The sequence below is a fragment of the Oncorhynchus tshawytscha genome, linkage group LG30 (assembly GCF_018296145.1).
Source record: "Oncorhynchus tshawytscha isolate Ot180627B linkage group LG30, Otsh_v2.0, whole genome shotgun sequence".
Lineage (NCBI taxonomy): Eukaryota > Metazoa > Chordata > Actinopteri > Salmoniformes > Salmonidae > Oncorhynchus > Oncorhynchus tshawytscha.
This window is the reverse complement of record NC_056458.1, coordinates 4,962,195-4,985,037: the sequence shown is the minus strand read 5'-3', so window position 1 is coordinate 4,985,037 and position 22,843 is coordinate 4,962,195. Positions and strand designations below refer to the sequence as shown.

The following is a 22,843-nucleotide window of genomic DNA, read 5'->3' as shown; positions in this document are numbered from 1 at the left end:
AGGAGTCCCCTCGAAGCCTACCATTGACTATGTACACATACCCAATGTGCAACAGAGCTGCAGGAGTTGTGAACCTTTTCTGTTGGTTATGTTGCCGTAGTTGTCTCTGGGGGGAATATGGGGGACATAATGCTGTCTTCTCCAGGTAGGGTGTTTGTCCCACTGTGCGTTGAGGCTATCAGGTTCTTGCCCAGTTCTGGCATTTAGGTCATGTTTAGGTCATTGTTTCTTGTAGGATAACAATGTCTGTATTTCTAATTTCTTTGGTGAAGTCCAGGTTCCTGTTCTTTAGGCCAAGGGCAGATGACTTCAGGCAATTGGATATTCCAAGATGGTAGTGAAGGCTTTGCGTTCCAAGTGTCCAATGTTGTTAGTCATGTGGTTTGGCCTCAGACCAGTAATTGTGAGAAGAGCCTGCTGAGCATATGATACATGCCATTGGCTAGGGTAAGAGTGGAGTGGGGTGCATAGACCAGATCTGAGGGGGCCTTTATGGGGTGTGGGCATGGTTGGTTTGGGGGGTGTATTGATTGGTCGGGGTGGGGGTGTGGAAGTGTCTGGTGGTCCTGTGCTCTGGATGTAGGTCCTCTTGTTCTTTCTCTCTCTCTCTCTCTCTCTCTCTCTCTCTCTCTCTCTCTCTCTCTCTCTCTCTCTCTCTCTCTCTCTCTTTACCATTCTCGCTCTCTGGTTATCTCTCTCTCTCGGCAAGAATTGTTTTAAGGTGGAGATATGGTTCTTCTGTTGTAGTCATGCTCAATGCTCTTAACTGAAAAAAACATGCTTATTTTATTTCATAATATACAACATTTAAAACAGCCAAACTCTATTCACAACAGTATTCAGTTGGTAAGAGACAGACATTCAGTAAATACTAGGAATAGATTGTCCACCATCTATGTGTTATCTAGACAGAAAAGAGAAAGAGGCAAAAGAACAGTTCGATTTAGAGCAATAAAGAAAGGAATAATTTATCTGAGCAAACTAGAAACCTTTCAATATATAAATTCAAACAATACTTTAAACCCATTGAAATACTGTATAATACAGTATAATAGGTATAATGTATCATGTATAATAGGAAAGTTGTGCTGGAATATGGTAGAGGAATAATCACTCTATCTTCTAGACTGTTCAAGTATTTATCTGGTCAATATGTCAGTCTGTTTGTAACAGTGTGTTATAGGAAATGTGATCGTATTATAAATTGCATTTTAATGTTAAAGGACTCCTGGAAGATTAGTCCAAATTAAGAGTCCAAATCTCTCTCTCTCTCTCTCTCACACACACACACACACACACACACACACACACACACACACACACACACACACACACACACACACACACACACACACACACACACACACACACACACAGAGAGAGAGAGAGAGTCCTATAGAAAATATTGCTCACACACAGCATGGCATAGGGAAATACATTTTTTGTAGAAAATGATAAAGGACATAATTCATATTATTTACATGAATTTGATTTTGCAGTTGACGTGAAATGCGCGTGACAGTGACACTGACACACCCCTATCCCGAGTGGACGCAAGTGCGTTCAAGGTGTTGCAGACAGACAGCGCAGCCTGTTACTGGTGATGGGTAATTCCGAGTCTTTTCGGTGAACCGGATCATTTGGCTCCTTTCACCTAAAAAGAGCCGTTCATTTGGCTACCAAACGGCTATTCGTTCAGTAGTGCTTGCAAAGTGACCTTAAACCATAAAAAAATTGCCAATCTCTAATTTAATGCCTAAAACGTTGCCTACCATTAGGTCAGATCGTGAAATGCAAGTTCAACTATATTTTTACCAAACCAAATATATGAACAAATATAATGCAATGAAAAAAATTTGCGTTGATCAGAATGAGGCTCTCTCCTCACTATATGGTTCCGGCATTGAGGAATGACCATCTTCAGATAATGTTTTTATAATTTGTCTGCAGATAATCGATGTCTGGAGCTGAAAAAGCAACAGTAACAGTATGCAAATAAGGGAGCCAAATGAACGGCTTTTTCACAGATGCAATTCGATTCCCAACGTTCACCAAAAACAGCCGTTCAAAAAGAGCCGTTCGTTCGTAATCACTACCTGCTACCCACCCGGCCACTGCAATGCGATGCTGCGGCTGCTCACTACTGCCGAGAGTCCCGCGCAGTACTGATGGAGGGAGGGAAGTTGTGAGGCGGCGAGATATCCCCTTAAAATAGGGTGATATCCCCTAGAAAGGCCAACCCAAAACCATGGCGGAGGCCAATCCTTTTAGGGGACTGCCCCGTTTGCGGAGGGCCGCGGTAAGGTGTTTACGATATAAGTATTTATTTGATGTTTCCCGAAATTAGGAATCAGGATCTGTCTATTGCAGCATAGCGAGGCGAACACTGCTTGGCCGGAATGTGCCCTACTGCGGCATCAGCTAGAAATCGCATGCGACTTAAGGCATATACAAATGTCAGATAACACTCGAGTTTCTGTCTGTTCTAGTAAGCGTGAATTTCAAAAATAGTTTACATAGTTGCACGTCTATACATGTGTTTGGAGATGCGGGGGTCGGACAGGACATACCAATGACAAAATGGTGTGTATGATAAGTCTTGCGGGATAACAACAGTAACATTAGTTGAAACAGGTCTTTAGGCATTGAAGAGTGATATAACCTAGTGTTTGTTGTAGGAGGGTATTATCATCAGTGTTATCTTTATCGACAGAGAGTTAATGAATATTGTATGACCTTAAAATATTATCGCAGTAGCCTAGTTGCATTTCTACAGATGCCTGTATGTATCCGTCTGCATCATTCATATACAGTTAGCTAATAACTGATATAGCCTATTGTACTATATTTGCTCTGTAGTTCACCACAGGGCATCACAGGCACCACAGCCAATTCCTACTTTGGCCGCCTTTCCTTCCAGTTCTCTGCTGCCAATGACTGGAACGAATTGCAAACATCACTGAAGCTGGAGGCGCATATCCCCCTCACTAACTTTAAGCATTAACTGTCAGAGCAGTTGACTAATTATTGCACCTGTACATAGCCCATCTGTAAATAGCCCACCCAACTACCTCAACCCCATATTGTTTCTTTGCACCCCAGCATCTCTACTTGCACATTCATCTTCTGCACATCTATCACTATCACAGTGTTTAATTGCTAAATTGTAATAATTTCACCACTATGGCCTATTTATTGCCTTACCTCCCTAATCCTACCTCATTTGCACACACTGTTTCTAGACTTTTCTATTGTGTTATTGGACTGTACGTTTGTTTATTCCATGTGTAACTCTGTGTTGTTGTTTGTGTCGCACTGCTTTGCTTTATCTTGACCAGGTCGCAGTTGTAAATGAGAACTTGTTCTCAACTGCCCTACCTGGTTAAATAAAGGTGAAATATATATATATACATACATATATATATATATATATATATATATATATATATATATATGTACTGTAAGCAAGGTATTTCACTGACACAGCAGTGTGGTTGCAAACGATGGAGACAGAAAAAACTGTATCTCATAACACATGCATTATGTGATGGTATAGGGGTCTATTTGAGATGTGTAATAGGCCAAAAAACTGTTGATATGCATGTTTCTGATCTGTGCTGCAGTGGTCAAACTAATCTTCAGCATGTCTCCACTAGGATTGACTGAGTGTGAGGGAAAGCTGATAGGCTTGGTGTCGCCTGGTGTGTTTCATTGATCACCTGTCCTGCAGACATTCAGATTGACTTTGCCTTATATCTATTTGCATTCACGCTGCTGCTCAAAGCTGCCCCTTGGATCACAGTGGCCTGTACATGGAAGTACATCTCCAATTGGCCTATGCAAAGTTCCATTACTGAAGGCTTATTCATTTTTAGTGCTTGAGCCTGAGGTGCATTTGCCTCAAACATCTGAAGAGAGTCTGACATAGAACAACAGCTAGTTGGTCACAGGGATGTTATAAGAGTCTAAGGACCTCCACTGCTGTTACAGTATGATGGAGGGGTTGCAGTATGATGTTGGAGGTGTTGCAGTATGATGTTGGAGGTGTTGCAATATGATGTTGGAGGTGTTGCAGTATGATGTTGGAGGTGTTGCAGTATGATGTTGGAGGTGTTGCAGTATGATGTCGGAGGTGTTGCAGTATGATGGAGGTGTTGCAGTATGATGTTGGAGGTGTTGCAGTATGATGTTGGAGGCGTTGCAGTATGATGTCGGAGGTGTTGTATGGTGTTGAGTATGGTGTTGAAGGTGTTGCAATATGATGTTGGAGGTGTTGCATGTATGATGTTGCAATATGAGGTGTTGCAGTATGATGTTGGAGGGCGTTGCAGTATGATGTCGGAGGTGTTGCAGTATGGTGTTGAAGGTGTTGCAGTATGATGTTGGAGGTGTTGCAGTATGATGGAGGTGTTGCAGTATGATGTCGGAGGGCGTTGCAGTATGATGTCGGAGGTGTTGCACTATGATGTTGGAGTTGTTGCAGTATGATGTCGGAGGTGTTGCAGTATGGTGTCGGAGGCGTTGCAGTATGATGTCAGAGGTGTTGTAGTATGATGTCGGAGGCGTTGCAGTATGATGTTGGAGGCGTTGCAGTATGATGTTGGAGGCGTTGCAGTATGATGTCGGAGGCGTTGCAGTATGATGTCGGAGGGCCTGCTGTTACGGAGTCTAGTTGATAGGTGTCTGTCTTTATTCCTTTATCCAACATATCATACTGAAACAGATGCAGTATAATGTTGGAGGTGTTGCAGTATGATGTCGGAGGTGTTGCAGTATGATGTCGGAGGTGTTGCAGTATGATGTTGGAGGTGTTGCAGTATGATGTTGGAGGTGTTGCAGTATGATGTTGGAGGTGTTGCAGTATGATGTTGGAGGTGTTGCAGTATGATGTCGGAGGTGTTGCAGTATGATGGAGGTGTTGCAGTATGATGTCGGAGGTGTTGCAGTATGATCGGAGTTGTTGCCGTATGATGTCGGAGGTGTTGCAGTATGGTGTCGGAGGCGTTGCAGTATGATGTCGGAGGTGTTGCAGTATGATGTTGAAGGTGTTGCAGTATGATGTTGGCGGTGTTGTAGTGTGATGTTGGATTGTTGCAGTATGATTTTGGAGGCGTTGCAGTATGTTGTGAGTTTCTCTGCTATTCCAGAGACAGTAGAAGGTTTCTATTTGACCGGTATTTCTCCTCTTTCTCTATCACTTGTTTATTTTAGTCATCATGTAGAGACAATACTTGTCATACGTGTTTTGCAATGCTTTAAAATGAACCGGAACCTATATTCCAGTGGAATTAGAGCCCATTACATTCATCCAGAGCCATATAGTTAACATGTGTAAAATATGTATCAAAATATATCTCTGCATTCATCTATCCATGCAACATATGGGTTAACATTTCTTCCAAACATCAACATGTGCGCTGGATGCGCGCTGTGTTAAGAAGCAGTGCGGCTTGGTTGGGTTGTGTTTCGGAGGACGCATGGCTTTCGACCTTAGTCTCTCCCAAGCCCGTATGGGAGATGTAGCGATGAGACAAGATAGTAGCTACTAACAATTGGATACCACGAAATTGGGGAGAAAAAGGGGGTAAAAATGTAAAAAAATATAAAATAAAAAAATAAACATGCTGACTTAGATTTATTCACTCGTCTAGTGCGATAGGGAGGAGGGCTTTATGTAAGAGTTATCTAATGAGCTAAGAAGGTCAACGCTGTGAACGTCCACACTTACTGAGTAGGATGAAAACTAAGAAGAACCGCTTGAGAACGGTAGTGAGGCAATAACCAAGTAGGAATTAAACAGAGCAGGCTGACACAACAGTCATACCACACAGGCAATAAGGTTCAATGATATCAATTATCTTAACTGTTGTTCTCTTCTCCTGCTGTCTTCTTTCTGCAGATGTCCTTCCCGGGGAATCTCCACCTGGTGTTGGTTCTGCGGCCCACCAGCCTCCTGCAGAGTCCCTCAGGCACCGGCACTGACTTGGGCTTCCGCTTCAGCCAGGATGACTTCATGCTCAAGATGCCGGTAAGAAGTGGAAAATGACGAAACCTTGTTTGAAATGTTGAGCAAATACCCGTACAGAAAGTGGTTAAGTGGTTATTCGGGCGATCCCAGTAGTTGTTTCAACAGTCGGACAATATCAGGGGCTATGAAGGACTCTCTTAGGTTGTGTTTACCCACAATCTCTCTCTAAGATGTATTACTGTAAGGTGAGGAGTGATTATGATCGATTCTGGTTGTCACGGTGGTTTTGTGCTGTACACCTCGGTCTGCTACTCTGCGTTCTTCCGCAGGTGGTTATGCTCAGTTCGGTTACGGACCTGCTTCGCTACATCGATGAGAACCAGCTGACCTCAGAGTTTGGTGGAACTCTGGAGTACTGCCATAGTGACTGGGTTGTCCTTCGTACGGTAAACATGCTGTCCCACGGTGTCACCTGAAGCAACACATCGATTTATAGGCAGACCTGGTATTTTGGTACACGGACCTTCGTCAACAACATGTAGACAATTACACCGCAAAGCAGCCTAGATGTGCAGTGTGGCAGAGTACATGACAATATCGGTGTTTTTGGTATAAGGCAAGACGTTCATTACTATTTGTCTCCCTCTGTAGGCTATTGAGAGCTTTGCCGTGACTGTCAAGGAGATAGCCCAGTTGCTGCAGTCGTTCGGCACCGAGCTCGCCGAGACCGAGCTTCCAGATGAGGCCGACGCCATCGAGTTCCTCCTCAGATCCCACACTGACAAATACAGGCAGCTGAAAGTAAGACACGCCTCCCATGACAACCTCGGAATTATTCTTTTGAGTTTTTGTTGTTGTTGTCGCAAGGCCGTAGTAGTGCATGTTGCTGTGATGTCCCGTGAATAACTGAATGGCAACGATTGCAGGATGACATCAGGTCAGTGATGCGGGAGGGCCGTCACTTGCTCTCCAACTTGGAAGCCGCCAAGGCAGCTAAAGCTGATGGCCAGGAGGACAAAGATATCAAACAGGACTGGGACACGGTGCAGAGGTACAGTACACTGTTAAAAAAAAGATGGTTCAGACAATTGTGTTTCTTCACATGCCGTTGGTGTGTCTAGTTTCATTTATCTCGTGTTGTCTTTGCAGTAGCTGCCATGGGATGGGGTTCTGGAGGAGTTATCGTTTTGATAAAGTGTTTGACCTTTAGCTTGTGGACCATCTGTTTTCTTCAGGCTTCTGGCCCAACTACGGGACATGGAGATGGCTTTTGATGGCTTTTTTGAGAAGCATCACCTGAAACTGCAGCAGTACCTTCAGCTGATGAGATATGAGATGAGCTTTCATGAGGTACAGCCAGTTTACAGTGGTAAAAGGGAAAAGTGTCAATCTGTACTATTTCCTACATTTAGTGCCAAAGGTCAAACTTCCTTTTTGCTGTTGCTCAGATGGAGGAGATCCTGGACCAGCTGTCTGGTCAGGAGAAGGAGGTCGCTGCCGTGGGCGGGACTGTGGTCCAGACAGAACAGCTATTAAAAGATCTGGAGTCACTGGACACCCGCGCACAGGTCAGGGTCCCACGACACAAACAAACCTCTCGCTTGACCCTTATCGAGTACATCTTGAGATTTCTGACAGAGAAACGTAAACTGCTCCAGATAGGTGCACCTATGATGGGGATCCTTGACTGTTTTTTTTGTTGTGTGATTGTGGTGGTTGTCAGGAAGAGATGGGCCGCGCCCAGATCATCATCCTGCGCGGCCACCAGCTGGCCACCGGTCACCACTACGCTCTGGCCCTGATCGTCCAGCGGTGCAACGAGCTGCGGCACCACTGTGACGTGCTGACCACCGCTATCCGAGCCAAACGGGCTACCCTCACTCGCATACACCACCTGCTGCTGCGTCTGGAAGAGGCATGCGAGTGCACGCACGCACACGCACACACACACACACACACACACACACACACACACACACACACACACACACACACACACACACACACACACACACACACACACACACACGCACACAATTGTAACCCCCATCCTCCCATATCCACTCATAAAGCTTGTAGAGTCTGTGATGTCTGTGATGGTCAGTGTGTCATGCTTCCATGCGTCTCTGTGTGTGTGTGTTTGTGTGTCTATATCTGCCTTCAGGCCCGGCGCTGGTGTGACGAGGGGGCTTACCTCTTAGCCAATCAGCTGGTGGATAAGTTCCAGTCCAAGGAGGGAGCTCAGGGAGCGCTGCAGGATATAGAGAGACTCCAGGAGGAGACACCGTTGTGTCTGAGCCAAAGCCCTGATGTCCTCAGTCTGGAGTTTGAGGCCATCCTGACCCCTCAGCTAGAGGTATGCATCCCTGTTCCATAGTGTGTTCTTTGGCATCAGTCACATTTCCACCCAGCCTGGCTCCAAGTCATACCGTGCCATTTCCTCCCGTTATCACCGTATAATTTCATCCCAAAGCTCTTTGGTGCGACGACAACATCCTGTCGACACGGCAAACTTGACACGTACTCTAATACTACAACTGCCACAAGCGTAGGGTATTATTATCAACAACCTGCTGTTGCCAGCACTTTCCACCTTTCTCCTCCCTCATGCAGATCCAATAGGCCTGTCGATCTCTATCAGTAATCTCTCTCTCTCTCTCTCTCTCTCTCTCTCTCTCTGTCTCTCTCTCTATCTCAGTCTCAGATTGGGGTGGCCACTGAGAAGCTGTCTGCCATGCAGAGAATGATCCACAACAGACAGGCATGTCTGAGGAAGCTGGCTGACATTCAGGTGCGGCCCATCCAGCTGGTGGCCCCTCGGCCTGAGCACTCTCCCCGGTGCAAATCCCCTCTCTTCTCCCCCAAACACAGTACGTTACCATAAATACACAACCACAAAACTCTTACCGAGGCCTAACGGACGCTGAATGTGAGTTAGTTCTCGTACTCTGATTATTAGGTGTGTGAGAAAAGGTTTTTCAAGGATGATAGTGGACATTCAGCAGCCTGTCTTCCTCAGATCAAGTGTTCATACTTGAAGTAATAGTCTTTTTTAAATTTTATAATCATTCTGTGCATTTTCATGCCTGCAGGTGTAGATTTCAACTCGGTTCTCAACTCAAGGTTCTCTTTTGACCTCTTACCTGGCAAGAGGGCAGCTCGGAAAAGCCCTCGAAAGGTGAGAGTTGGGTTGTGACACATACAGATCAGAAGGTTCCTTAAGATCCACTGCATTCATCAAGTGTCTGACACGCACGAGACCTGTATTAATATAGGACTTTGGCTATGTGGTTGTTTCGAACCGGAACACGTCCGTTTTTTCCTCAATCGACGATTCGAATGGGATTCGTTTTACCAAACTGCCCCGGGAAATATATCATTTTTCTCATTCAAAATGGACCATCGTGACGGGAGACAGGAGGCTGTTCTAGGTGTGAATATATTTCGACTTACCTGCGTGAACTGTATGCAGTCATTCAATTAGCTGACGTAATTGCCAATTGATCAATTCATTGGCACAATATCATCCGCTTAGACGTTGAGTTAAAGTCTGTGCCCAGCAGGCGGGAAAGTTGGTACATGACAAAGCAGATCCAACATCTGTACGCTACGCGCGTAGCGCTTTGTTTTAAGACTGCGTGCAGCACCTGTTCAACTCTGTAACATCCCTCAAAACACAGGGATGACGATTCACACGGGATACGTATTAGCAGAGAACCTGGGGAGTCTGGAATAATAACCTTCCCGCCAAGTAAAAATGACTGACATGGCAGATACGGACAAGACTAAAATGACGGATGTGGTGTTTTGTGCTCGTGCGGATAATTACATTACCCGACCATCCCAACCTCCCCCGTCCCAATAGGGCTAAAGAATGTCTCTACTTTACACTTCATGTCAACACGATTTGCATTTTCTCCAGTGTGGGATAGCATATCCAGTGTGGGATAGCATATCCAGTGTGGGATAGCATTTCTTTTTTTTTTTTAAATCTGGCCTCCACATCATCTTTGTCCTACAGAGTGGCTTATCACTGTTTCAGCTTGTCATGTTGACTAAATTCATTCTTGCCCTCTCTCTCTCTCCCCCTCCAGATAGAGGTGATGCATGACTATGAGGAGAACCGCAACTCTCTCTCCTACGGCCAGGAGGGAGAGGAGAGCCCAGACCAGCTGAAACGGTGAAACAGAACCCCACTCATCATCAGTCTGCATGTACTGTCTGATTCCAGCTTGGTTTCATCAACTGTTTATCTGTCTTTATCTGTTGTCTGCCTAGAAAATGTAATTGCATTTAATTTAATAAAGGAATTTCCCTTACTGGTGCCTCTCTGTCTCTCTCTCTCTCTCTCTCTCTGTGCATCTTGCTGACTGTGCTTTGTGTCTTCAGACACATAATCAAAGAGCTTATTGAGACAGAGAGGATCTATGTAGAGGAGCTGCTCTCTGTCTTGCTGGTAAGGTGTTTCATTTAACAGTTGCACAGACACACAAACCATCCCAAAGGGTACAATATAAAAAAAAAAAAACAAGTCTTCATTTCTGTAGGGTTACAGGGCAGAGATGGATAACCCCGCCCTCTCCAACCTACTGCCCTCTGCCCTGCGCAGCAAGAAGGAGGTCCTCTTCGGGAATATGCCAGAGATCTACAAATTCCATAGCAGGCAAGGAAGTGCACAAACACTCGCTCTTTCACACGCACTGAGGCACTGATAAGCAAAAGCTCTGTTTTTACAGTGAGGAGAGTATTGATTGAAGTCATGCCTCATCCGCCACTCCTCTCTACAGGACCTTCCTCCAGGACTTGGAGGGGTGCCTGGAGACTCCCGAGAGGGTTGGAGCATGCTTTCTACGACGGGTGAGCAAGCTTCTGATCACCCCTCTCTGACTTCATGTGGTATGGGGTCATCAGGCAGAGCCCCCTGTAAACCCTCTACAGTCAGTTGGCTTGGTTTTGACGTTTTCTCTGTCCGTTTCAGAAAGAAAAGTTCCAGGTGTATGAGCGTTACTGTCAGAACAAGCCGCACTCCGAGTTGCTATGGAGACAGTGCTCTGCTTCCCTCTTCTTCCAGGTACTCTGGCTAAGTGGACTGCCAAACTGTTTTTTTTCATTGAAGAGAGATGCACTTCCCCTTACCCCCCACTTTTGAATCCCCTTTCACGTGTTGATAAAAGTGATATAGTTTTGACGAACGTTGCGTCTTCTGGATACATTTGAACGATTTCTTCAGTCTTTACGTCTCCATCCTGTGCAGGAGTGTCAGAAGAAGCTGGAGCACAAACTGGGGTTGGACTCGTACCTCCTAAAGCCTGTCCAGAGACTGACTAAGTACCAGCTGCTGCTGAAGGTAGGGCTTGGGCTCAGCCGACATCTTGACTTACATGGTCCGTGTGTGTGCTTTAACATTCCATTTGAACACATTGGGGCCTTCCGGGTTCCTGTCTTTCCCGACAGGAGCTGTTGAAGCACAGCGCAGACAGTGATTATATATCTGAGCTGCAGGGGGCACTAGAGTCCATGCTGGATCTCCTCAAGTCTGTCAACGACTCCATGCACCAGATCGCCATCACAGGTTATGAGGTAAAGCATGTGACTGAGAGAATGTATGAGTGACTAAGTGAGAATGAATGAGAAATGGACAGATGTGCATTTTGTTTTTCTCTCCAGGAATTTTGTAATGATTATGTCTTACCACATCCCAACATGCTGGGTTGTGTTGTGTCTGGCTGTGTCCCCAGGGGGAGCTGAGTGACCTGGGCCGGGTGCTAATGCAGGGCTCCTTCAGTGTGTGGATCAGCCATAAGAGGGGCCCGACGAGGATGAAGGCCCGTTTCAAACCCATGCAGAGGCACCTCTTCCTGCATGAGCACGCTCTGCTCTTCTGCAAGCGCCGTGAGGAGCATGGGGAGGGCCACGACCGCACCCCCTTCTACAGCTTCAAGCACTGCCTGAGGGTAAAGGCCCGCGGGGGGGGGGGGCAGGGCACGTCCGGCACTTCTGTTCTTATCATATGGACACCGTTCGCTTTGATTAAAGAGACAGTCAACACACTCGCGGTGGTGAATTGTGTTTTCTCTGCAGATGAGTGCTGTTGGCATCACTGAGAATGTCAAAGGAGACGTGAAGAAGTTTGAGCTCTGGTACAGTGGCAGAGAGGAGGTGTACGTTGTTCAGGTGAGGGCCACATTATGTATCGTTTGATTTTGATTATCTTGTGCTCTCAGTTTAGTCTGTGCCTTGGCAAGTGATGGAGTGGGCTTGGTCTGGGCTTCTTACTTCATATGTATTCACTGTATTCTAGTCAAGGCTCACCCTAAACAACTACTGCTGTGCCCGCCTTTTCTATTCCAACGCTGTCCATAATGTCTATACACACACCATCCTGTACATTGATATTCCGGACACTGACATTGCTCGTCCGGACATTCCTCAATTCTTTTATTTTATGTTTGGTCGAAACACAAGCATTTTGCAGCACCCGCGATAACATCTGCAAGATGTGTACGCGGCCAATACAGTTTGGTTTGATTTGACTCGCTGACACACACGCGGTACTGATGCCCGTGGCTGTGTTCCCCAGGCCCCGACGTTCCAGATCAAGATCACCTGGCTCACCGAGATCAGGAAAATTCTCACCAACCAGCAGAGGCTCCTCCAAGGTTTCTACTTTGCGTCTACTTGTCTGTCAGCTTCCATGTTGGGTGTGTTATCCATTCCCCTTGTCTTCTATTGTGGTGTGATGTGACTCGTCTGTCTGCATGCCAGTAGCTTGGTTAAACTACCTGGAGGTCTAAAATCACTTTTATCTGCCCTCTGCCCCCCTCCCCTCCTCTCTCTCAGAAGACATTCCCCCTATTCAACTCTCAGAGCAGACTCCTCTGTCTCCTCCCTCTACTGACAGGTGATGCTCTTTGCATGTCCTCTCACGTCCTCTCATGTTCTCTCATGTCCCCGTGTCTCACAATTTGCATGATGAACAAAGAGAACGTTGGGGATTTCCTGGAAATGTTTGAAAATGGTGCTCGTAGCGTGTGATTCGTTTGTGGTCGATTCCAATCATAGCTTAGTTTCAAGTCATCTCCAGCCTAGTGACTCCCGAAATGTCAAGCTTGTTTCTCTGGAGTTGGTCTGGAGAACGGTGTGACTTAGCCAGTGCCTGAGGCCAAGCTTGTGACCATGTGGATGTTGTGTTTCTGCCCCCCGTTCCTTTGCGACGCGGGACAGTCTGGCTCATATGTCGGTGTGCATGCCGTGGAGTCCCAGGCAGATCACTGGCTGCTCAGGTTGTTTTGATGTCCTTCCTCACAGTAAGCCTCCAGACCAGTCCCTCAGCACGGAGGAGGCCGAGTCATCAGGCCGCACCAGCCCCGTCCTCACAGACCCCGTGGTCTTCTCCCCTCAGCCCCAGCACAACAATCGACGCAGTGAGTATGCGTGGAAAACAGCAGCCATTTTGTCTCACACACTTTAGTAGCAAAGTAGACTCCAAGTCTACTGGCCAATTGGGGCCGGTCGGTGAGGTTTTGACACTGAAAAGTCCAGCATGTCATCGCAGTGGAATTGTGTTTTTGTCATCAGTGGGAAGGTTTTGAAAGTGAGAGGCCTTTGACTTGCAGGGAGGGTTGTAATCAAGAGCTTCTCTCTGTAAAACGTAGGTTGGCCTGGCACTTCCCACTCAGTGGACATCTGTGAGGGTCCGGAGGACTGGAGCACCACTGACTTGTCCAACCTGTCAGACTCTGACGAGGAGGACGACCCTACTCCACTGGTGAGCCGGTCTAAACGTCACCCGGCGTTTTATTGTCAAGTGTTCCTGCAAAACAGTTTGTGGACGTAATTGGACATTGGAGTTAGAGCACGATGTAAAATACGAGGCTATTGTCAGTCTGTTTTTCTGTTTATTTGGTCTTAAGGGGACATGCTTTCCTCTCACAGGTTCCTGGGAGGTACAGGGCCCTGGTGGAAAGTAGCGTGTGCAGTACAGATGACCTCATCATTAAGTGCGGCGATGTCATCCAGCTGCTGGATCAGGACACTGTAGGGAAGTGGTGAGAAGCCCCGTTACTAACATCACTACCGCTGTTGCTGTTGCTGTTGCTGTTGCTTGCTGTCGTTACTACAGCAGTACTCCTGATTCTCTCTCTGTCAGGCTCGTGAGGAATGTCAGTCGTTGTGATGAGGGTCGGGTCTCAGCTGATAACCTGCACAGGATTCTGGGAGAGAGTGGCCGTGCCCACTCAGGCAGGATGGAAGGTGAGGGGCTCCTCGTGGACCAGTAGTAGAGCTCACTGTTCTGGTGTTTGTAGCTATTAGCATGGATGAATAAGATGTCCTCATATCCACAAACATACCTGCACATTACGACCTTACTACCTGTTTGTTCCTCTACATATCTGCACATTACGACCTTACTACCTGTGTGTTTCTCTTTCAGGGAATCAGAAAACCCGGAAGCTCAGCTCTCTCTGAATGAAGCACGTGCCATCCACCCTCTGTCCGGACACAACCTCGGATCCCACAACTGTCGTTCTGACATCCTTCCCATCCAAGGTCGTCTTTCCTGGAGTCTCCAGGGGCCTTGAACATGCTGCCAGAGACCGACCAGTCATCAATCAAACCAGAGGATCTGAAGGGTCGACTTTGCCTTCTTTTAACCGTCCATCTCCAGAAATGTATAATAATCTCCACCATATTAATACCATGACGATAAAACCACAAGGACGTCTTTTTACATTTCCTCCAGAGGGTGCATGTGTTGCCGTGGGTAACGTCCCTACCCACGTCAAAAGCAAACAACCTCGAGCACAAGGCAGTGGACTGAGTCTACTTTCCGACCCCCGGGCAGCATCACAACATCACCTTAAAGAACTGTCACCCCGGGAGATAGAATCTCCATGTCTTCATTTTCCTGGATGAGATGCATGAACTGTTTCTAGTCCACTTTATAAATACATTTACTTAGAAAAGGACTGTTTTACTTCTGTTACAGTGAAAGTGAATCCAATCTCTCTTTTTTTTACATGTGTGTGTAACTATCATGGTTCATGATAGACCATAACAGATTTCAACATATCGTCAATGCCAGGTTATGTGCCAAAACATGCTATTGTACAGTTTCCCTGTCTGCTTTATTTGTTAGAACAGCCTCATTTTGTACCACTCTCATTATCCCCAATTACTATGGTAAATAGCTGACATTTCAGTGTGAAAGCTAACAGCAAGCAAACTGTGCCAAGCGTTGTACTTCTATGCTCACTATTCTGCATGAATGTCGACAGGGTGATGCAAGTGGTCAGTTCCAAGTTGAACATTGCCGAATGCTTCTTTTTATGTGCACTGCAGTTTTGTGCCAGTAGGGGGTGGTGTGTCAGTCGTCTGACCATTTGACGTGGGAGGAGGGTCCCGCGGTGCTGCTGCCGCTGCTGCAACTTCTGCTGCTGAGTGAGTGTGATGATTGGATGTTGCAGCTTCTATGTAAATTCTCCACATAGACGGATGTTGGGGATTCATGCGAATCTACAGAGAATTTCATATATGATATGGATGGAAATTATTTTACCAAATACAAGCACAAGAGGATCTGATGGGAGAGTCTTTCTTTACATTCTAGTAATTTAGCAGACACTCTTATCCATTTTCATAAATGTTTTTTTACTATGTCTTAACTTTATTTTTTATTTTTTTATCTTTATGGGTGTGGATGTGCATTTTGTAAATATTGACTGATACTACTGTACAAGGCGTAGGCCTCTGGGTCAGTCCCTAATGTTTCTGAATCTGCCTGACTATTTTGAATAACTTACAGAAGACATTCAAAGAGACATCATTTCCCGGATCCCTTTTAATTAATCAACAAAGAGTAAATCAGCTCAGTTAAACATTACATAATGGTAATCATCCAAAACGTTAAGTAACGTAAGGGCAGGGGGGGTCTTGGACCTCTCAGACATCAGGCTCAGAATTGGAACCAATGCTTCTAAGCCCAGTCACGTTGGAGATCCACGGGAAGTAACGTGACACACGTGTGTAGATGCCATACTTCCCTTCCTTGGCGCACTCCTCCCCCCAGCTCACGATGCCTGTCAGAAACCAAGTGTCCCGGTACTGGGTGACATGGGGACCGCCACTGTCCCCCTGGCATGAATCCTTCTGCTCGCTGCGGTAACCGGCGCAAAACATGAAGCGGGACACCCGTTCTGCGCTGCTGCCCTTGCACTCAGTCCTGTCCACGTAGGGCACCTCCACCTTCTGCAGTATGGAGGACTCAGGGCCCTGGAAGCGCATCCTGCCCCAGCCACTGACCACCGAGCTAGAGGCCTCCCTCAGCAGCGTCTCAGTGAAGTCCTTGGGCCCCAGACAGATGGGGAGGCTGTAGTCAGAGAGGCGTGCGGGCGTGCGGAGCTTGAGCAGGGCTATGTCGTGGTTGTACTGACTTATCTTGGCGTCGTATCTCGGGTGCATGTGATGCTCAGCCACAGCGTGGTCATGCTCCGTCCCCTCCTTGACCTGCATGTTGTGCTCCCCTGGCGAGAGGCATTGTGATTAGATGAACATTATTTTGAACGAATGAAGCACAAATACCAAATAGGCAGTCACTCCTATTTGGTTTGACTCACCCACTCTGATGAAGAAGGTTCCAATCTTGCCCTCGTTCAGGCAGTGGGCAGCGGTGATGACCCACATCTCACTGAGGAGGGTGCCACCACAGAAGTTCTGCCCGGTCAGCTTGCTCATCAGGGACACCTGGCAGTGTCCCGGAGGTTAGCACAGACAACCGCAGTCTAAACACATTGACTGGAGGGGCTTAGTTACACTCACACACTCACACGACTGGCCTACCTGCCAGGGGATCTCCCCAGGTTTCACTGTGTTTCCCCCAACGATGCGCTGGTCGCTGGATGTCTCTTCCTGGATGGTGGGCAGTGTTGGGAAGAAGGCCCAGGAGGGCAAGTCCCCCAGCACTGAGGAAGAGTGGCTGCTACTGGTGCTGCTGACTCGGTGGGGGGTTGTGGTGGTGGCGTTGACCGCAAGAGAATCCAAGGTGTTGTTCACAGAGGCCTCCGGTGTCTCAGTGATGTTGAGGGCGTTGTCGTAGGACTGCCGAGTCTGATCAACATTTACGGCTGTGATGATCGACCGAGAGGACAGTGTTGCGCTTATAGCCTTGCCAAGATGACCACAGGGGAATGGTCCTGGCCAAAACAAACATAGATGAGACCGGTTGAAAAATAGATGATAGATGATTTAAATCGACGCAAAGAGAACATGGTGCGAGGATTTATATGCAGGATCAATCAGTACCTTCTGGTTCGCAGGTGGTCTTATCCGGAGCCAGTATATACCCTGTGGCACAGTCGCACACTGCATGCTGGGCGTTCAGCACACAGAAGTGGGAGCAGCCACCGTTGTTAATGTCACACTGCTTAGCCATCTCTGAGTAGGGAGAATCCATGAGAACAGAGGATTAGGAGGCGAGTTGAGTTTGAACAATGGGGGGGGATTAATGAGGTTAACATGTAAGCTACTATAAGGTAAACATATGCAATGTTCAGGTTAAAACAGGAATATCTGCAAATCCAATCGAATGCCAAGTGGATGACAAGATAGTTGACGTTACTGCATTTGATTTGATTTTAAACAGATTACAGGGACCGCGTTGCTCACCGATCTCACAGTTTTTCCCATTGAATTGAGGTAGACACCAGCATACGTAAGCACTCATGGCATCTTTACACTTCCCCCCATTCTGGCATGGGTTGGACTCACACTGGTCCCCGTCTGTAGGGGCACATAGACAAAGACTTGACTACAGGTAGATGAGATAGATTATACCAATCAGCTCATTGTACAACTCTACTATCTCTACAGAATATCGATTTATTTTAAATTTTTAGCCTTAATGCTTACCAAGGTAATTCGCCCAGAATTGCATCTAAATCAAAAGAAACACCATTATTGATGCTGTCCATCACTTGACATGGCAGAGCCTAATGGACAGATGGACTTCATGTGGGGTTGTAGGGGATGCTACCTACTGTTTTCTCCTCGTTCTCAAACACTTCCCTCGCCTCCTCCAGATTGCAGCGCTCCTCGATACACTCCCTCTCCAGGTTGTCCTTCTTCATCTCCTCGAAGGCCCCCGTGTTGTAGCGCTTCTGCCTCCTCAGGAGGGTGTCTGCAGACTGCCTGGACAGAAAGACTGAGGCTGGGGAGGAAACGAGGACAGAGAAACGAGGACAGATATGGGGGGGTCACTAAATGAACAATTGAGTTGAAATGAATTCCGCTTATAGGTTCAGGTTGGCAAAGCATATGTTGTTTCCCATGAAGAAGAAAATATCATCATTGACATAGAGAAAACGTCCCTTCCTCTGACTCTTCTCATCCTCGCCCTTATGCTCTCATCCTGTATCTGTACCCTGAGGTTTATACAATGTGCCAATGCATTTGACTGACAACTGAACTGGAAGGAGCAGGGGTGTCATGCACACCAAAAATCGGAGGGGGCAGAAAGTATGTGAGGATGACTAGGGGGGAGTCTGGAGGGGGGCTAGGGCCCCCATCAGGAAGTTGAAGAATTTTGCATTTTCAAACACTTTAAAACAGCTTTTTCCTGCAATCTAGAGTCATAATCATTATGTTTAATTCTATTAAAAAATATATGCTTATTTTTCTGCATGTCTAAGAATACCTCTTGAGCAATCTGTATCCTCCCGACTGGTGGTTATTTTTTAAAGAAACTAAATACACTAATATATACAAACGTATGTGGACATAACAATCGAGCACACAGCCATGCAATCTCCATAGACAAACATTGGCAGTAGAATGGCCTTACTGAAGAGCTCAGTGACTTTCAATGTGGAACTATCATAGGATGCCACCTTTCCAACAAATCAGTTCGTCCAATGTCTGCCCTGCTAGAGCTTCCCCGGTCAAACTGTAAGTGCTGTTATTTTAAAGTGGAAACGTTTAGTAGCAACAACGGCTCAGCCGCAAAGTGGTATGCCACACAAGCTCACAGAATGGGACCGCAGAGTGCTGCAGCACGTAGCACGGAAAAATGTGTCTGTCCTCAGTTGCAACACTCATTACCGAGTTCCAAACTGCCTCTGCAAGCAACGTCAGCACAATAACTGTTTGACGGGAGATTCATGAAATGGGTTTCTATGGCTGAGCAGCCGCACACAAGCCTAAGATTACCATGCGCAATGTCAAGCGTCGGCTGGACTGGTGTAAAGCTCGCCACCATTGGACTCTGGAGTAGTGGAAACGCATTCTCTGGAGTGATGAATCACGCTTCACCATCTGGCAGTCCGACGGATGAATCTGGGCTTGGCGGATGCCAGGAGAATGCTACCTGCCCGAAAGTATAGTGCCAACTGTAAAGTTTGATGGGGGGGGGAATAATGGTCTGGGGCTGTCTTTCATGGTTTGGGCTAGGCCCCTTAATTCCAGTGAAGGGAAATCTTAACTCTACAGCATACAATGAAATTCTATACGATTCTGTGCTTCCAACTTTGTGGCAACGGTTTGGGGAAGGCATTTTCCTGTTTCAGCATGACAATGCACTTGTGCACAAAGTGAGGTCCATACAGAAATGGTTTGTCAAGGCCTCCCGAGTGGCGCAGCGGTCTGAGGCACTGCATCGCAGTGCTAGAGGCGTCACTAAAGACCAGGGTTTGATCCCAGGCTGTGTCACAGCCGGCCGCGACCGAGAGGTCCATGAGGCGGCGCACAATTGGCTCAGCATCGTCCGGGTTAGGGGAGGGTTTGGCCAGCCGGGATGTCCTTGTGCCATCGCGCTCTAGTGACTCCTTGTGGCGGCCAGGTGCGTGCCAGCTGTACGGCGTTTACTCCGACACATTGGTGCAGCTGGCTTCCCGGGTTAAGGGAACAGCGTGTCAGGAAGCAGTGAGGCTTGGCGGGGTCGTGTTTCGGAGGAAGCATGGCTCTCGACCTTCGTCTTTCCGGAGTCCGTACAGGAGTTGCAGCGATGGGACAAGACTGTTACTACCATTTGGATATCACGAAAAAGGGGTAAAACGTGGAAGAACTTGACTGGCCTGCACAGAGCCCTGACCTCAACCCCATCAAACACCTTTGGCAAGCCTAATCACCCAACAGCAGTGCCCAACCTCACAAATGCTCTTGTGGCTGAATGGATGCAAGTCCCCACAGTAATGTTCCAACATCTAGTGGAAAGCCTTCCCAGAAGAGTGGAGGCTGTTAAGGCAGCAAAGGGCAACTAACTCCATATTAATTCCCATGATTTTGGAATGAGATGTTCGACAAGCAGGTGTCCACATACTTTAGGTCATGTAGTGTGTGATTCCCTTCATCTATACTAACTTCTGTGTAAAAGATCGAAAGGAATGTGAGTCTTATCCATTTAGCTATTGCGTTTCTTTTCTAAAGCCTACCAACCTTGCCAGCAGGCATGCCAGCTAAGATAGTTATACAAGTAATCTACTCTAACTTGATAGTCTGAAATGGCTTCTTGGTAGCTAGTTATAAGGATGGGTGATTGAGAACCTATCTGGGCTAGCTAAAACAACTTCATAAAATTGGTAGATGGCTAGGTATTACAGAGAAACAACCACAAAAAAATGCATGAAATGATAATAGATATATATTTTTAAACAGGACAAAGCTGAGGGGGAACATGCCCCTGTGCCCACTACGGGCATGAGTTATCAGGGAAGAAGTGAGGCCAGTTTACTGAAATCAAAGTCAAGCCCTTGTTTGGGTTTATGTGAAGCAGATATAATAGAAAATGTTATGTGAATAATATGTGAATCAAACATCACATTCGTACGGTATTTCTATACTATCATAAAGAATGATAAAGAAGCACTTGTGAAAAGCGTAGAATACTATTTGTCGATATCTGTTTTTTTGTTAAATGTGTGAAGCCTACCTCCAGAAGTGAACTCGTTTTCCACCATGAATACCGCAGTTATGACAAATAAACAAATCCTTGTCATCTTGTTGCTCTAGGTAGTTATTCTTATTGATATCCCACCAAACAGAAAAGACCAAAAAGGAATGGACAAACTTGACTCTAAACTCCAAAGTACAGGAGACTATTTGCACATGACCACCTGGGTAAGCGAATCTCTCTCTCTGTCCCTTTCGCTTTCTCTCCCTCTCTCTCGCGCTCTCTCCCTCTCTCTCGCGCTCCCTCTCTCTCGCGCTCTCTCTCTCTCCGTCTCTCTGTAAGTCTGTATAAAATTCCTCTTCGAGTTTAAAAAAAAAAGTTGGGTGGCTTGAGTTAAAACCTAACTGTTATTATTAAATCTATTGGTCTATATATTTTGCTGATTCAAATGTAATTGTTCATACATTTTTACTAATTGAAGACAAATGTGGTCCAAACTTGGGCAACATAACAAATATTGACAGTTGCTGCCTGACTTTTGTCAACCCTGTGTTTGAAGTGCAAGACCGCTGAATAGTGGTTATTCAACCACAAGGTTATTTCCACTCTTGATATAAAGGTTAAAAACGGCTGTTGTCTCTTCCTAGGGACGGTGCCAGCTCAGGCTGATGAAATTCTGCCTCGCTAATTATGTGTCTTTTCCAATATCTAACTGCCCTGCTGTTTTCCCCGTCTGAGCTTTCGTGACCTTTGGATGATAAGAGTATAAACAGGGCACTAGGCCTCTAAAACAGGCTACACGCAGTCACAATGTGAGTGTGGTACTACCAGCAGAACAGGCAGTGTGAAAGCATCAGAACAAAACATAGTACATGGAAACTATTGGGAATATTTCTAAAATGTACAACTACAAAGTCCTTATTAACCATTATATAGTTTTGCACAGCTAACAGAATGTAAGATTTATCATAGACGATGCTGTCATCTCCCCAATGGACATTGACAGCACCTGTATTCAAGCAATGATCTCGTTCACAGATAAATATATTTTGCGTAGAAATTACAATGACGAGCTGAAATATGAATTTGGTTCCTGTTTATGAAAGCTTGGCCCTTTGAGTCGGTACCAATGATGTACTGCATATTAACCCTGAATTGCTGATGCTATGCATTGGCCATTGAGAGGATATGAAGCCACTGGTCGGCCATATTGGCACTATCCAGTAGGAGCAGTCCTCCATAGGAATGAATGGAATTAAATGTTTCAAGGACAAAATTACATCTATTTAGGTATATTTGTGTTGTAGTGGGGACAGTAACATTAGTACTCTCTAAAAAAATACTTTAAGGAAAATGTTTTATGTAGTTACACAATGAGTAAGTAAATACACAATGATTAACTAAAACTTGACTATATACACGGTGCATCAGTACCAAGTCGATGTGCAGGGGTGAGAGGTAATTGAGGTAGATATGTACATACAGTATACTGTAGGTAGGGATAAAGTGACTAGGCAACAGGACCAGCAGCATATGTGATGAGTCAAAAGAGTTATCAAAAAGATTCAATGCAGATAGCTAAGTAGTTAAGCAATAGCTACCCGGACTATCTATTTAGCAGTCTTATGGCTTGGGGTTAGAAGTTGCCGTATGGTGTCAGAGAGTCTTTGATCATTTTTAGGGCCTTCCTCTGACACCGACTGGTATAGATGTCCTGGATGGCAGGGAGCTTGGCCCCAGTGATGTACTGGGCCGTAAGCAATACCCTCCCTCTATAGCGCCTTGTTGTTGGATGCCAAGCAGTTGTCATACCAAGCGGTGATGCAGCAAGTAAGATGCTCTCAATGGTGCAGCTGTATAACTTTTTGAGGATCTGAGGGCCCATGCCAAATCTTTTCAGCCTCCTGAGGGGGAAGAGGCATTGTCGTACCCTCTTCATGACTGTTGGTGTGTGTGGAACATGATAATACCTTAGTGATGTGGACACCAAGGAA

General features: G+C 46.2%; 2 protein-coding genes across 7 annotated transcripts; one reads left to right on the top strand and one right to left on the bottom strand.

The window, feature by feature from the left end:
• Window positions 1-2,057: 2,057 nt before the first annotated feature.
• LOC112228183 (proto-oncogene DBL) lies at window positions 2,058-15,552 on the top strand. Of its 6 annotated transcripts, none has more exons than XM_042309591.1 (27): window positions 2,058-2,299; window positions 5,900-6,028; window positions 6,298-6,414; window positions 6,620-6,769; window positions 6,895-7,019; window positions 7,204-7,318; window positions 7,417-7,536; window positions 7,692-7,883; window positions 8,133-8,324; window positions 8,667-8,838; window positions 9,061-9,146; window positions 10,063-10,148; window positions 10,358-10,424; window positions 10,516-10,631; window positions 10,756-10,825; window positions 10,947-11,039; window positions 11,223-11,315; window positions 11,423-11,548; window positions 11,707-11,922; window positions 12,050-12,142; window positions 12,549-12,627; window positions 12,812-12,869; window positions 13,277-13,392; window positions 13,624-13,736; window positions 13,904-14,016; window positions 14,118-14,221; window positions 14,403-15,552. In XM_042309591.1, exons 1-27 carry the CDS (start codon window positions 2,249-2,251, stop codon window positions 14,435-14,437), a joined length of 3,027 nt encoding a protein of 1,008 aa, XP_042165525.1. In that variant the 5' UTR covers window positions 2,058-2,248; the 3' UTR covers window positions 14,438-15,552. The 6 variants fall into 6 exon arrangements, with proteins under 6 accessions (XP_042165525.1, XP_042165522.1, XP_042165524.1 ...); XM_042309588.1 differs by having other exon boundaries at window positions 13,193-13,392; XM_042309590.1 differs by having other exon boundaries at window positions 12,809-12,869.
• Window positions 15,553-15,794: 242 nt separating this feature from the next.
• Window positions 15,795-21,099, bottom strand: f9b (coagulation factor IXb). Its single transcript, XM_024394764.2, has 8 exons — window positions 20,889-21,099; window positions 18,004-18,173; window positions 17,876-17,900; window positions 17,633-17,746; window positions 17,270-17,401; window positions 16,808-17,160; window positions 16,585-16,711; window positions 15,795-16,491 (listed from the first exon to the last, which is right to left on the bottom strand). The coding sequence occupies exons 1-8, from the start codon at window positions 20,953-20,955 to the stop codon at window positions 15,911-15,913; spliced, it is 1,569 nt and encodes a 522-aa protein (XP_024250532.2). The 5' UTR covers window positions 20,956-21,099; the 3' UTR covers window positions 15,795-15,910.
• Window positions 21,100-22,843: the final 1,744 nt, after the last annotated feature.

Bases quoted from the DNA above. Each gene is read 5' to 3' on its own strand.
- LOC112228183 (XM_042309586.1), top strand. From the start codon at position 2,249: ATGGCGGAGGCCAATCCTTTTAGGGGACTGCCCCGTTTGCGGAGGGCC. The intron at 11,316-11,422 runs GTAGGGCTTGGG...CTTTCCCGACAG, and splicing joins AGTACCAGCTGCTGCTGAAG to GAGCTGTTGAAGCACAGCGC. The intron at 14,222-14,402 runs GTGAGGGGCTCC...TTTCTCTTTCAG, and splicing joins CCACTCAGGCAGGATGGAAG to GGAATCAGAAAACCCGGAAG.
- f9b (XM_024394764.2), bottom strand. From the start codon at position 20,955: ATGACAAGGATTTGTTTATTTGTCATAACTGCGGTATTCATGGTGGAA. The intron at 16,712-16,807 runs GTAGGCCAGTCG...GGACACTGCCAG, and splicing joins CTGGGGAGATCCCCTGGCAG to GTGTCCCTGATGAGCAAGCT. The intron at 16,492-16,584 runs GTGAGTCAAACC...GCCTCTCGCCAG, and splicing joins AACCTTCTTCATCAGAGTGG to GGGAGCACAACATGCAGGTC.